At 44.5% G+C, this 12,052-nt stretch overlaps 1 protein-coding gene across 8 annotated transcripts; it reads right to left on the bottom strand.

Moving 5' to 3' along the window:
• Nucleotides 1-653: 653 nt before the first annotated feature.
• PRSS35 (serine protease 35) lies at nt 654-10,352 on the bottom strand. Of its 8 annotated transcripts, XM_040552068.1 has the most exons (4): nt 10,223-10,342; nt 9,505-9,684; nt 5,161-5,237; nt 654-5,017 (listed from the first exon to the last, which is right to left on the bottom strand). In XM_040552068.1, exon 4 carries the CDS (start codon nt 5,000-5,002, stop codon nt 3,761-3,763), a length of 1,242 nt encoding a protein of 413 aa, XP_040408002.1. In that variant the 5' UTR covers nt 5,003-5,017; nt 5,161-5,237; nt 9,505-9,684; nt 10,223-10,342; the 3' UTR covers nt 654-3,760. The 8 variants fall into 8 exon arrangements, with proteins under 8 accessions (XP_040408002.1, XP_040407995.1, XP_040407999.1 ...); XM_040552061.1 differs by having other exon boundaries at nt 654-5,237; nt 9,505-9,754; nt 10,223-10,352; XM_040552065.1 differs by lacking the exon at nt 5,161-5,237 and having other exon boundaries at nt 9,505-9,733.
• Between the last annotated feature and the right edge of the window lie 1,700 nt (nt 10,353-12,052).

The raw sequence follows: 12,052 nt of genomic DNA, 5'->3' as shown, positions 1-12,052 counted from the left end.
TTACATCTTAACATATACTGTTGTGCCTTTCCCACCTGCCAACTCTTTCTTACAGTAGGTCTTTCTGCTACCTCATGGCCATTTACTTTTCACTTTCTTTATCCCTCATACACCACCTCCTTCTTCCTGGTCTTCTGTAACATCGACTTCTTTTGCTGTCTCTTTCTGTAGTAATTGCTGCTTGCAGCAAGGTGATCTCTTATCAGCAGAGTAGGAGGAAGACCCCAGCTGCTTCTTTCCTCCACTTTCAGATGAATTATTTTCTTACTTGGCCATATTCTGGGTTGATTCATACTCTATATAGACTCATAAATCTGTAGAATTTGTACGGTAAGTTATGAAGTGAGTCAAGGAGAAGCTTTAAGCAATTTTTAAAGCATCGGGTACTCTATACCTCACATAACAGAAATAAATTTTACTAGCTAATATTGTGTTTTTCTTTTGTAAGATAAACTTAGACTTGATTTTTCACATCCCAGATAACCCCCTTGGCTTCCACTGTACTTCTCAGAGCCCAAAACTAAACACACGCACAAGTGTCTTGCAGAAGCTGGTCTGGGTGTGTTAATGGTTTGTATATGAGGCATATCCTTGGCCTGGGGAAAGCTTATAAATTGCCAGTAGCCCCTTAGCAGAAAAGGGATTTGTCTGAGTTGTTTGTTTGTTTTGTTTTCCTAAAGCCAGGAAAACAGTTAAAGAAAAGCTCAACTCTTATGGAAAAGCATTAATGCTGAGGAAAACAAATGATGCCCACTCCAGTTCTTGAAAGAGGGAAAAATCCTTTGCAGAAACATTGCAAGGGACGTGTCTCCTATGCTGGGAACCCTGCCCTGATGCCTGTACACTATACTCCTTACTAGGAACACCCCCTTGGGTATTTTGTCATAGATAACAAGATACCAACTGCAGCTCTTTGAAGGCAATCTGAGATTCTGACAGCTCAAAAGTTCTTGTCCCACTTGCAGTGGCTGGTACCGATAGCCCTGTGCTGGCCTCTGGGGCTGTAACAACACCTACACAAAGCATTTCCTTCTTTATTAGGCTAAACGGCATATCGAAATGCTGTCTGGCATTGGGATACGACAGCCATGAACATTTTGGCCACTGGTATCTTCCCCTTGCCTGAAGGTTCTGGCCCAGACAGCACAGTGCATGCTTTCAAATGCCATGCTTGCATGTGTCTCTGCATGGGCACTCAGACACAGGGGCTTGAATATGTATATTTATAGTTGTGATTAATTCATATGTTGCGCTGCCCAGCCTCTTTAACCTCTTAGTACCATAAAATAAGGCACTGGACATCCAACATTTATCCTCTGAGGATAAACTTTTGTTATCAGCGTGGTATGAGAATTTCAGGTTGTGGCTGAGGTATTTAAAGCAGATGATTATTAGAACAAGACCATTTGAAAGCTGACATAAACATTTTTCATTCTTACCTTGTCCCTGATTCCCAAACTAATAAAGAAATAATGGTATTTCTTTTCCTAATGAGTACACCTAAAGACGACTCCCCAAAACAAGGGATTTACTAAGCTACTTTATCTTGATCAGTTTTGGACCTGAATCAATGTTGAGGATAAAATTCTAACAAAATCCATGGACCTATGCTGACTTATATTGATTAACAATACGGTACCTTATTTGTTACAGTAACTATGGAAAAAGGCACGTAAGAAATATATTATAGAGCCACCTAAGAAATATTGTAGGTCTGCTGCATAGAGCAAGAGCATTAAATATTGGACTGAGGTGATTTAAAATTAGTCAGTGAAGCCATATGTCTTCATAGAGATGTTAACAACAACAACAAATATAATTAACTTTAAAACCTTAGACATTAATTTCTAAACTTTAAAAAATATTAGTTTTCTGCAAACAATCATACAAGTCTAAAAAAAAAAAAAAAGTTAAATGTTGCCTGGAAAGGCTAAAGTTGAAAGAAATAGTTTCTTTTAAAGTGAGATCTCTTCCAATCAATGAAATATTGCTGGAGTTATGGTATGGAAACAACTGTTAAATTTTGATGCTTTGGTAATAATATGTCAAAGAAAGTTGCCTGCACATTCAAAGTGTCAGGTTTTATATTTTCAGTCATCTACAAAAAAGTGGGTTACTAAAAATGATCATATTTCATTGAAAAATGTTACAAGCAAATTTCAAATATACCAATAAGAAATCATATTTTAAAATCTTGTTCTATTTTTTTTTCTTCTGCATAGGAAGAAAATTAATTTTGGTCAGTATAAACCTATCATCAAAAAATTAAATATTGCAATGATGAATAATTATAAAAGTAACGAAACCCAATGGATGTGATCTGAAATACAATGGATGTGATCTGAAATATTATTTTGTTACTAGATTAACATAGCACCATAACAATCCTTTGCACTCCAAAATCTTGATACAAAATACAAGATTAAGACTTGTGTGGCAATCAACAGTATTCAATTTTTTAAAAAGGCGATTCATGTGTGAAAGTCAAGCTCTCTTTTTTCATTAACTGTGTGGTTCAGCAAACATATTGAACCAAATCATTTGATAACTACTGCTGCTATCTAGCAAGATACCGGTTATCATGCACAGGGTAGTTCTTCCACCATTCAGAAGTTGGTATAATTTAGTTGGGAGAATTTTTTAGTTTAACCCTGTGACTCGCGTTGAGGCGGAGTCTGAATATGACATGATTAAAACTGCCCACTTTGTAAAACCATGGAAAGACATACAGAAATACTGCTTTCCAACTCCCAGTCTAATACCCAGAGTATCCTATCTATGTAGCTGAATTCTTATGAAGTAATTTTAAGAACCTGCAAAAATGGTTAGCACCCAACAAAACTCTCATCCGTGGCTTTGAGGTGAAGCTCCAAATGATTGTCAAACAGCCACTTCTGAAGTCAGTGACTTTGCCTAATGGGGAAGATAAACATTTGAAAAGAAGCTAAAGCTACAGCTTTCCAAATACTAATTAGAAAACAAAGGTATATATTTAAGACTTGTATAGCTTCTCAAAGAAGGTATAAAAAGGCATTAAGTTATGCTCTGATGTTTCTTCTCCCAAACATGGAAACTTCTATGTTCTTTAATTTCTCTTTGTTGTTTCTACTGAGCAATGAAGTGAAAACTTGTCTTTTAGGTCTAGTCATTGGCTACAAAAAATTGGGGTTTCCATGGGAGTGTTCCTCCAGCAACCAGATTAGGAAACTTTCCAAAATAACAAGCATGAACTAGATTGCTGTTTTTCAACATGGAGCTGTGGTCTTTAGAAAATGCCAGAATAATTTCTTAGTCTCATGCAGTACTCTGGATCATTCTGCACAGACAGTAAAGTGATGTACACACAACTTGCATTTGAAGAATTGGAACAGAACCCTGAGAAAAGAAAATCCACTGAAAAAAACATATATTGTTGGATACCAGTTTGAGAAGCTTCAATCCTTCCCCTGGGGGAAAAAATGACAAACAAGTGTAGTCATTTTTTTCTGACATGAACGTTTTGAATTTATCACAATTGCAAATATAAATATAGTTTGGGCTTTTAAGTGCAGATCTAGGGTTGATTACAATTAAAAATATTTTGTTTGATAACTCTACCCATTCCCCAACCATTCAGCATTACTCAAGTCACCGTAACATTACTTGTGAGCTTTGAGTTCGAAAGCATCCTGACGTAGAGTGATGTTCTTTCGGTAACTGCTGGCAGAAGATTTTCACTCTGTTATAATTTGGGTGCTAGGCAAGTTAGTTTCAGCTCTCTTCAGCCTTGTGTGCAATTCTCGTCATTCCCATGTATCCAGAAGCAAATCTGGGCATATTTAAGAGGAGTAATTCTTACTGCTACATTATAATCCTGCTGTTCCCCATTGACATCCACCCACTGATGGCCTGAATAAACAGCAATGATCTTGCGTTTCCACTTCTTTTTGTTCGGCTCCTTAAGACGGAGATAGATGCCAGATCCAGTTGAGCCGGGCTGAGCATCACAATACTGATAAAAGAGATCATTGGACTCATCAGAAATGCTACAAAATCTGTAGACCAGCTGCCCAGATCGGTCGTTGTCAAAACCCGAGAAGTGGATCATGCTCCCGGGCATCATTTTGATGGTTGGGCTGATTCCCAACTCCATGTATTTCCTTTTGTGGGGACGCTTGAGCTCAAGAACAGCATAATCATAATCCAGGGCAATATCCCCAGAGACACCCTTAAACCAGCCTTTGGGGATGTGGGTACTCTTCACTCTGGTCCACTGGAAGGAGGGCATGCCATCTGAGGTCTCCTGCTTCCTCCCAGATCTCCTCTGCTTTCTCCCACCACCTTTGGATCGTCGCCTTAGTCCTGTGTCAACTTTAGGATCCTCTTGGGCCTCAGAAGCTTCTCTCCTACTTCTCTTAGCCCCTTTGCGCTTCCTGCCATCACCTCTGGACTTTGTTTTCATCAGGCCCACCCTCAGTCTTTTGCTGCCTTTAACGTAATCCTTGCCGTTATGCAGACAGTGGGCAGCTGTTAGCACGTGCTTGGGGGAAATGAGAATGCCACTACAGCCAGTGGAGACCTTCACAGCTGTGTTGAAGGGAAAGTTGGTCATAAACCGTTTGTCATAGATGCTGAACCTACTATCTGTTCCATATATCTGCCTCTTCTTCCTCAATGACTTGTGTGTAGTTGTGTTTCCAGATGGACCAGGTGTTAGTCCAAGGACATTCACTTCAGTCAGGGTCCGCGTGCCATTCTCGAAAACAGTCTCATAGGATAAGAGGTCCTTCAAGTCAGACAAGCTGGGCACTGGCAATTTTCTTTGACATTCAATTCCACATACGCTGTTCAGCTCTAGGTTGGGTTTTGCTTCAAATTTAGGGTTGTCAAGGGAGAAAGTTCTTTCACTCACTATTTGGGGAATCTTCTTTAAGTGCCAAGTAAAATCTTGTTCAGTTTCTGTTCCATTAGCAAGACCCAATGTAGGCAAGAATAATATGAATAGCAGTAACATGTGCTCCATTTTGTCTATTTTTTTCTAAAACAAGACAGAGAGATTTGAAAATATAGAGTTGAAATACACGCAACTATCTTAGTATCTTAAAAGCATAATCATGCAATATATACACTCAGGAAAGCCCAGCCAAGTAGGAGGGACAAGTCTGCTGACTCATGGCATGCCTTTTTCCTTCAGGATCCCACAAAGGCTGCAGAAACTCTACTGTCTGTGTCTTATGGTCACATGTGGAAGGGCCCACCTAGATAGGGAGACACACCACACAAAAAGGTAACACTTTAAATCAGAAAGACAAAAAAAAAAAATAAAAAAAAATATATTATTCTCATCTGTAGCTGGGAAACATGCAGAAAGAATGTAAAATTGTTAGATGTCCGCAGCAGAGCCAGAAACTGAACCCAGAGCTCTTGATTCTGAGCTCAAAACATTACTGAAAATACCATTTTTCTCCTTTGGCAGCAGTGATATCAGTGGCATTAACTGGCTACTAACCGCTGCCATTGGGAAAGCTGCACTCCATTCTCTTATCCTTTATTCCAATTACATGGAATCCTCAGCTGTGTAGAAAGAAAGAGCCTATGATTAAACTTTAAAAGCTAAGCAATTCAAGGGTATGTATGTGGTTAAGCTTTCTGGTTTACATTGTGATGGCAGTATAAATCAGGGCAAAGACAACCGCTTGCATTTTCTTGAGCTTTGTTTAGAATGAGTAGCCCCACACAGTGAAATAACCTGGTTACAGGCTAGGTAAAGATATAGCGTGAAAAAAACAAAGAGGAGCATGAGTGTAACATGGAAAAAGAAGTGGTAACATCACTTTAAAAGCCAAACAATGGACCAACAACTATAATTTTGAGGCATCTACACCATGTAGACATAGTACTTGCCTGTAAGAGGCAACAGCTATCGCTTTTTAGCTAACTAAGCACTATGGCTCAAACACAGCTTGTTGATTCCAATGCCAAATTCAGAGGGCAGTTTCATGTTGGCGTAGCTTTTGATGCTTTTCACTTTAGCCTGCATGGAACACTGACTTTGACCTGGAGTTTACTTACTTGGATATACTTGAAACACATTTTACTACACCACATATTTACTTACCCTGGCTTTAAAGTAGCTAACTCAGGTTTTGGAGAAGATGTGTGAACTTTTGTAAGACACCTGGAGTTTACAGTGACTCACAGGCCTAAGCTCTGGGGTGCACGTAATCATACTGAAAGATATTTGAAGATGTTGAAAGCAGAGCAGTGATCCCAGTAGCAAGATTTTGCAGGGAGACACCACTTGACCATACCAGTCTAGGTTATTGGTATTGCAAAAATGCACATATTTAAGCACTAACGTTTATATACAACATTACTTCCAAAGTATTGTTTTATTATTGCTTAATTAGTACTAAATTTGAAGAGGAATGATAATTTTACATATTTATGGATAGATAATAAGGCATCAAAATAAAGAAATACTATGATGAGAACACAGGAATAGCCTTCCTGGCCTGAAAAATTGGTCCATCTAGCCTAAAATCTTGTTTCTGATACTGGCCAAATAGATGCCTACGGCAGAGCACATGAATAGAGCAACCATGTATGGCCCTCCTCCCTCATATTCTCTTCACTTAAAACCACTTGCACCTCATGGAATTTAAGCCAGAGGTAGTTTCTGTAGTGGGAGTAAACTTTGGTAGATTTCTCTTCCATGAAGTTACTCAGTCTTCCCTTGAACCCCCACAAAATCTTGTATTCACAATGTTCTCCATTGAAGGGTTCCACTGCTTAACTACTTGCATTAACTACTTGCACCTCCTTTTGTTCTCCTTGAGCCTGTCAGAGGCTAGCATGATTTGATGGTAAATCACGTGATATTAATGTGGAAATGCTGATTTTAATGTGCTTTGTCCTAATATGGCTGTTGAAGAGACACAAGATATTAAGAAACTCGCTGCTTCCATCGGGCTTGAGAATGCCTTTTCTAGGTTCTCTTCCTAAAATGCTCCTCCTGTTCTCAGCTCTTCTTCAGGGTCTGGGTTTTGGATAGTTTTCTGTAGCTGAATTTTGTGAGCATAACTGCTAGTTCATATAGAAAGTCTCAGAAGTGCCTGGGCAGATGTCATTCCACCGAGACGGCTGAAGCCTTCCCAGCTGGATTCATAACGAAATTTGCTTTGTATAGAGACATCCTACAAGCAAATGGGTAAGTACTGTGCCTCCCTCCAGCCACTCTTTAAAAAGAAGACAAAATAAAACACACAACCCTGAATAGATGTGTCGGAGCCTCCTGTTTGAAACACTATACTCAAGTGCTCTCTACTTATAAAGACAGTCTTGGACACCATGGTTTCCATCATTCATAATGAGCCACTTGTTGTTTGTAATGAACTAACTGGACAACTACGCTTCAGTAGAACTGGAAGAAGTCCAAGCCAAGGAGCCTGACGAAAATGGTAATTTTCATTACAGGGCAGAGTGGTCCCAGTAGGCAGCACTGTCATTTACAGCCAGACACTTAAGGTCTGTTTACTAACCAGAACTCTACTGCTTAAGCAAGGACAACATCAAGCACAGGAAAAGACAACAGTTGCTATGGCCCTGTACAGGATGCTGGCACAGGGGGGAACGCAGGGACTTCTCTTGCCAGATAGCAAGGATGGAATTGTGTAGATGGCTGCAAAGACACCACTGCATGGTGAGAGAAGGGGAGAGGGAATACAGCCTCCAGAGGAAGGAGGAAAGGCCCAGAGAAGGCTATAAGCTGGCAAAAAGATCCCCAAAATCTTACTCTCACTTTCTGCCACGCTGTTCTTTGCTCTTCCTCCAAACCCCAGGCTCTGCCCTCTCTTTTTCTTTGCTCCTTTCCCATATAAATTTTGGGTTGGCTTACAGTAATTAGAAGCCTTCAGTCAGCTCTGCCTTTATGACAGGATGAATTGCTTCAGAGAAGATAGAAGAAGATGAAAACCAGAAAATGAAAGAGATTTTCTTGGTCCTGTGAAGATTTTGAAACTTTCCCTCTGATTTCCAAGCCCAGTGAATAACTGCAAGGACTCTGTCCTCATTCCAGCTGCCATGCATACATGTAAAGGCATTTTCAGCTCTTACATCCTGTTTCTATCATTAACCCTTTCTGCATTCACAAAACATAACCATGTCCTACCTTTTCAGGATATCTTTCAAATATCTTGTCAGCATGACCTATCTAACTCCAGAAGAATGCACCTCAAATGCTCAGGAGACAGTTTGTAGACAAGCAGTCCTGGACTATGCTTCTCTTCAGGCTATCCCAGACTGAATTTATTTGTCAGTGTAGCTCAGACAGAAGAAAAGTTTTGTCCTTACTGCCTCATGGTGTTTTATCTTGGTTTGTTCAGAGCAGCCTGGGATTGTAGGAAAGTCAGCACAATTCACATTAGACGTGCATAAATTCAGATGCAATTCTCAGACCACAAAATATGATAAGCTGAAACACTACCCAGCTCCTTAACTGCTTTTGGCCTTGTTCTTTAAATGGTCTGAAAGTTGGCATTGACAGTTCTGCTCTGACAAAGCAAAAGACAGGATGTTTTTGGAAATCTCATACTCTCTGCAAGAAGCCATCACCCTAACCCTATCCACCACTGCTCCCTTCACTCCTCTGGATATCGGTGCACAGATTTCATCCTCCAGAGTGGCTTATGGAGAAAACACAAACAAACAAACAAAAAACACGGCGACTCCTGGCTCTTACAAAACTTAAGCTGCTTCAGTAGGCATGAGAAGAACGAATTTTACAAAGCTTTTTGAAAACTCTTGTGCGTTTCTGAAATCACACACACACACACACAAAAAAAAAAAAAAAAAAAAAAAAAAAAAAACGAAAAATGTTTTCTGTTTCCCGACGGGGGCAGGGAGAACCCCCAGCCACCCTGTGTCGGCAGCCGCTGGGTGGCGCGCCCGGACAGCACCACGGCTCGGACCGGCTCAGCACGGCTCGGCACGGCACGGCACGGCACGGCTGGGCTCAGACCGGCACGGCACGGCTCGGTACGGCTCGGACGGGCACAGCTCGGTTCGGCTGGGCTCAGACCGGCACGGCACAGCTCGGCTCGGCCCGGACCGGCTGGGCTCAGACCGGCACGGCTCCTTTCGGGGACACGAGGCGGAGGACGAGGGCTTTGCAACTTTCGCAAACCTTGCTCAGCCCTCTCCGAGAGCCTCTCCCAGCCCCGGGGCTGGCCACCAGGCAGCCTCCACTCCACTCTGCCCGGGGCTGCGCCCTTCTCCCACCCTGCCAGGTTTGGGGAAGGGGCCGCAGAGGGACGATCCCCCAACCCCACAGCCCCATCCCGCTGCGGTCCGGGACAAGCTGAGCGGCTCCCGGGGCTGAACCTGCCCTGGTTCCCCGGCCCCGGCTGCTCTGCCCGGGCCTGATGCCCTGGGGGGACATCAGCAGGGAAACAGAGGTTGAGGGGGGAAAAAAAGGGGGGGTCGTTGGGTCTTTGCTTTTTCATCGCCCGCTCCGCTTCTGCTCACCGTTTGTGTGCATCAAGCGCTTGGAAGTCCGGCGTTTTCCTGGGAGAAGCCGAGGATTTGGAGAGGAAGGCTTCCACTCGCTAAAGCTCCTTAGCCATCCTCTGGTCCTGCGTTCAGGCGTGACCGCGGGAGGCTCTGCCTTTCTGTGGCTGATCCAAAGGAGTTCCCTCTCTCCCGAGCCTGAAAGTTAAATACCTTGGCACAGCTCTCTTGCGATTCCGAGATAAATCTGCTTCCAGCGGTGACGAATCTGGATAAAATTAGTGTCAATTCCAAAAAAGAGAGCAGGAATGGTAGCACAAATACTGCGGGGGTGAATCAGAATTAAAGGAGAGGTTGTTTTGAAATGCGAAGAGGCTCCCTCCGTGCCTACAGCCGAAGCTGCACGGAGACAAAAACTCTGAAAGAGGAATAAATGTGCCCCCTCGTCTGTCCTGCTAGTCGCCCGTGCTTAAAAAAAAGAAGAAAAAAAAAGGGGGGGGCGGGAAGGGGGGTCAGAGCAACGTGTCGCTTTTCAGTCCTATCAAAACTGCATCCCTAAGGCTAACGCGGCAGGGGCTTTACACCAAATCCTGCACAAGCCCAGGGCACCGACACCCCTCAGCCCCCCAGTTTTGCCCGGTGGCAAGGACGCGGCCACCCCCAGCCCTCCTCCTGTCCCGCTCCCCGGCGGCCGCCGCCCCGGCCAGGTGCGGGCAGCCTCCCCCCGCGGCCGTACCTGGCCCCGATGGAGCCCAGGGGAGGGGAAGCGGCCACCTCCACGCCGTGAGAGACCCCCTGCCCTGCCCCGCCGCCCCCAGCCCCGGCCCCGGCACCCGCCGCCGCCGAGCACCCGCGGCTACTGAGGACGGGGCGAGGGGGAGCTGCCGGGTCCTCCCGGGCGGGGGAGGGGATGGAAAAAGGGAAAAAAAAAAAAAAAAAAAAAAAAAGAAGGAGCAAGGGAGGAGGACGGCAGGGAGAGAAGGGGAGGGCTGAGGGGAGATCCCCTCGGGTGGGATGGGGTGGGATGAAGGCACGGGGCGGGGAGGCGCATCGCCGCGGAGAGACGGGGTGATCCCGCCTGGGGTTGGGGCCGGGGCCGCGGGGGAGGCGGCAGCGGCCGCCGGCTCCTCAAGCGGCCCCGCGGGCCGGGCCGGGCCTCCCCGCCCTTCCCCTCAGGGTCCCGCCGCGCCTTCCCCGCCCGGGCCCTGCCGGGTCCGCTCCTCAGGAACCCCAGCCCCGCTCCTCAGGGCCCCAGCCCCCCCAACACCTCCCTCCTCTTCTCCCCAGTCTTCGTTCCACTCTTTCTAATGTCTCTGTCTTCCCCTGCCCAGGCTCCCAGAGCCTGTGTGGTTGTAGACGGGCAGAAAACCCAAAGGGGGGGCTGAGCTTTGGTGCCTTTTTCTTCACTCCTGCCAAGGCAGAGACCTTTGGCTGTGGGTCCATGGGCCCTGTACCATTGCAGCCCCCCTGCAGGGACCAGGAGTCCCAGCTGGTGTCCCACGGCCCCCTGCCCTACAACAAAGTTCTTCCCGTGCTGTCCAGGTGCACCACACGAAATTCACTCATTAAAGACTTTTGCAAGAGCTTAACCAGAGTCAATTTGGTGAGGTTATCTGCTGAAATCAGCTCACACTAGACGATGGCCCTCTTGATTTGCCAAAACCTGCAGGAAATTTGTGGCATTGCTAGAGATCAAGTTGAGATCTCCAGAGTACTATTTTGTTGTCGTAATCATAAGAATATCCTTCCTTTCAAAGACTTAACTTTTGAAATTTAGTGGAACTAATTGTATAAATAGGTTGGAAATGAGGCATTGGCCAGGAACTGCAGCCTAAAGTTTCATTTCAAATCTTCGGGTTGATTTCTTCAAAACGTTAATTTTCTTGCAGGTCTGCGTTTGTTGCTGCTTGTGTGTACAACTTAAAAGTGTAATACTAATTATTTATGCACCTGAGAAAATGAGCTGAAGTGTTCCCAGTTCAGTTGACAAGGGAAGAAAGAAATTAATGTTACCAGGTAGTTATGTTTTAGAAGCAATTTCTTGAACATAATCAGTTTCACACTGGGTCAGGCCAAAAGCTTTGCTAGACCAAAAGGCTCTGAAAGAGCATTAGTATAGGGCAAGATCAAGCCCTATATCAAGTAGTCCCCTTGAGCACTTTCCCTACCACCAATATTTTAAACTCAGAGGTTTCCTGTGACAGATGTAGTTTCTACTCACTTAATAACCTTTGCTGGGTTTCTCTGTCAGGCACTTGGCCATCTTCCCTTAAACCTAGGTAGGCCTTCAGCATTCACAACTGCCTGTGGTGGCAGGTTCCACAGGTCAACCAAGTGTTGTCCACCACAGCCGCTCTCTCACTCCCCCTCTTCAAAGGGAAAGGAGGAGCAAATATGATGCAAAGGGCTCAAGGGTTGAGATAAGGACAAGGAGATCACTCAACAGTTATTGTCATGGGCAAAACAGACTCAGCATAGGGAGATTAGTAAACTTTATTGCCTATTACTAACAAGCTAGAGAAGTGAGAAACAAAGAAAGGAAACTATAAACACCTTCCCCCCATCC

This window comes from Cygnus olor, chromosome 3, assembly GCF_009769625.2.
Source record: "Cygnus olor isolate bCygOlo1 chromosome 3, bCygOlo1.pri.v2, whole genome shotgun sequence".
Lineage (NCBI taxonomy): Eukaryota > Metazoa > Chordata > Aves > Anseriformes > Anatidae > Cygnus > Cygnus olor.
The sequence above is the reverse complement of the archived record's forward strand: the minus strand, read 5'-3'. Positions and strand labels throughout refer to the sequence as shown.

Excerpts from the sequence above, each read along its gene's own strand:
- PRSS35 (XM_040552061.1), bottom strand. The coding sequence starts at position 5,002 with ATGGAGCACATGTTACTGCTATTCATATTATTCTTGCCTACATTGGGT.